Genomic DNA, 2,558 nt, shown 5'->3' on the forward strand with positions numbered 1-2,558 from the left:
TGGCTTATTTAGTTCCACAACCTCACGAAGTAGACAGACAGACAGACAGATAGATAGATAGATAGATAGATAGATAGATAGATAGATAGATAGATAGATTTTAAGCAAATTTGGTAAAACACCGAAATAAGTAGGGCAGGAGCTACAAGCCTCTTCAAATCTAATGCAACTTCAAAAAAACATTTTAAAAAAATAGCAGAATAAAAATGCAAGCCTAATCAATGACAGCTCCAAGCATCAGGTTTTCCGCTAAATATAGGAGAAATCTCTCCCCTCCCACTGTTCCAACACGGGAATGCCAGAACAAATAGGCTTACAGTGGCAAAAAATCAAGTTTGCGCACCACACATTCGTGTGTAGTTAACTAGGAGTGGTACTCTAAATAAGCAAAGAAGCCCAAAATGGTTGAGAAGGAGATCTAAACTGTTTGCCTGCAGCTACAAGCTATATGTACTGTGCGATCACATCTTAATGAATTGGTGGCCTAACGAGCGCTCAGGTGCTTTTCACTTTGCGAGCTTAAGCCCTGAATTCGAGTCTCGGGTGGAAATGTTTGTATTCTCGATTCTGCCTGTCTTTTCGCCAAAAATGTGCATCGTTGTATCACATCCAGCTCAGATAAACTTGACAATTAAAGATGGTTCTACATGTAGTAGGGAACGGGATAGCGGGTGCCAACATATTATTCTCTCGCGACTCATCGGAACAGAGGAAGATAGGACTAACGCTAACATAAAAAACCCACTTCAACTAACAGAAAAATGTCTTCTCTATAATTATTTACATAAACACCATCTCACATCTTCCCTTATCACCAACATCATATAAAATCACCATTGCTCTCAGATACTCGACATACATTTATATTTATCTTGAATATCTGTCTGTAACAGTTTCATGTTATAACAATTATGTACGTAATACACTATTACACACTATCATGCGCCCAATTTCTACTAATCAGACGGTGGCAATATGTTAGAAATGGGCAAGGGACCATAAAAAAAAGAGATAAAACTCGAAAAGGAGGCACCACCACTCACCCCTCCCCTCTGCCTTCAAGGGCCTCCTAAAAATAAAAACCAAATTGATGGGGGTGGAAAGTACAGACCTTATGGCATTCCATCATTTGTATTTAGTGGAAGGAAATTAGTACAGTAATGTACTGATGGTGTTGATTTAGGTTAATGCAGTAAAAGCTTTTTCAAAATGGGCAAATATGGATTCATGTATATCCCAAGAAAAAGTTAATTTTGTATTGCATCGCAGAAGAAGAACGTTCAATTAGACGGTCTGACCTTTAGAATATCTACACAGTTTTAAAAGTATTTTAAGTAAGAGTTTTTGGGCACTTGCAACAGAGTTAAGTCATATGTGGGGCTCTGTGGTGAAATCAGGCGCTCGTCAAAATAAAAGAAATAAAAGAAACCGTCATCTGTTCGCCAATGTGTCAATTTTTATTGAACTTTTTATTTCTTGGCTCAGCACACTTTATGTCCTTTTACGAACGTATTTCTCTGTGGATGTTACCGCCAAACGTACTTTAAAGACATGAAAAAAAAGAAAATTTCCAGTGTCCATGGACACCCGAGCTTTGAAAATCCCCAAGCTTTTACGGCCATGTTCTTGTTAATGTTACCCCCATACCAGGCGACACACCCCCAATCTTCTTCAATTGCAAATATCTTGACTGCTACTCAAGATTGGTTGGGGGGGGGGGGTCGTCAAATGCAAGTCAAATAAACAAGCATAAAGATAATATTAATATTACTAACACGACATGCCCCAAAAATAGACGGGCGCCTGATTCCACCGCGTCGTGACACATGTAAATGCCAACGATTAGAGGAGATTTCACGAGTTATTCAAAGGGGCGTCAAACCCATACCATGACTCAATATTGACCGTAAGCCTTGTCCCTACCTTAGAATTACAACGTTCTGTCTACTCAGTACCTAATTTTGAGAAATTTGACGTCAAACATTTTGAGTTTCACAATATTTCAAGCTTATTCGAATATTTTTTGAATATTTTGATAACGACGATTTTGATAGAGCAGATAGAGCATTCTGACCACATGGTCTTAGCAACTCAAAACGGCCCCAAAAAAAGTCAGGTAGAACCTTATAATTATAAGGTAACAATGTGTGGGTGGTTGGCGGGTGATCTGGTTTGCTTCTTCTTTCCTATGAAACATCTATCTTCCTTATCTTCCCTTCTTCTATTTTTATGTTCGTTACTCTCTTGTAACACCTCTAATCTTCTGGCGCTCATATGACCTTTTAATAATATGCAGTTGCGAGCGCCGAAAAACCTCTGCTAAAACTAAAAAGGTAGCGATGTGTCCCCCCAGGTTTGGCCACGTACGGTATGAGTTTCACCCTGGAGGACCCCTCACAACACGGTGTCTACGCCCCTGCTCTGGGCGGGGGTGAGCCCGGGAAGTACTCACGGCAAGAGGGGATACTGGCTTACTATGAGGTAAGGCATATTGTATTTGTGTTTGTTAGTGTGGGTACGTTTGTACTAATTGTGTTTGTGGGCGCGCGCGCGCGCGC

General features: G+C 40.2%; 1 protein-coding gene across 1 annotated transcript in view; it reads left to right on the plus strand.

Annotated features, from left to right (window-relative positions):
* LOC101849796 (acidic mammalian chitinase) overlaps positions 1-2,558 on the plus strand; it is a 54,932-nt gene that overhangs the window by 18,191 nt on the left and 34,183 nt on the right. Inside the window, exons 4-5 of the mRNA XM_035972662.1 lie at positions 1,486-1,538; positions 2,354-2,481. Coding sequence (XP_035828555.1) covers positions 1,486-1,538; positions 2,354-2,481 — 181 coding nt within the window. The remainder of the gene's footprint in view (positions 1-1,485; positions 1,539-2,353; positions 2,482-2,558) is intronic.

The sequence above is a fragment of the Aplysia californica genome, unplaced genomic scaffold (assembly GCF_000002075.1).
Source record: "Aplysia californica isolate F4 #8 unplaced genomic scaffold, AplCal3.0 scaffold00785, whole genome shotgun sequence".
NCBI lineage: Eukaryota > Metazoa > Mollusca > Gastropoda > Aplysiida > Aplysiidae > Aplysia > Aplysia californica.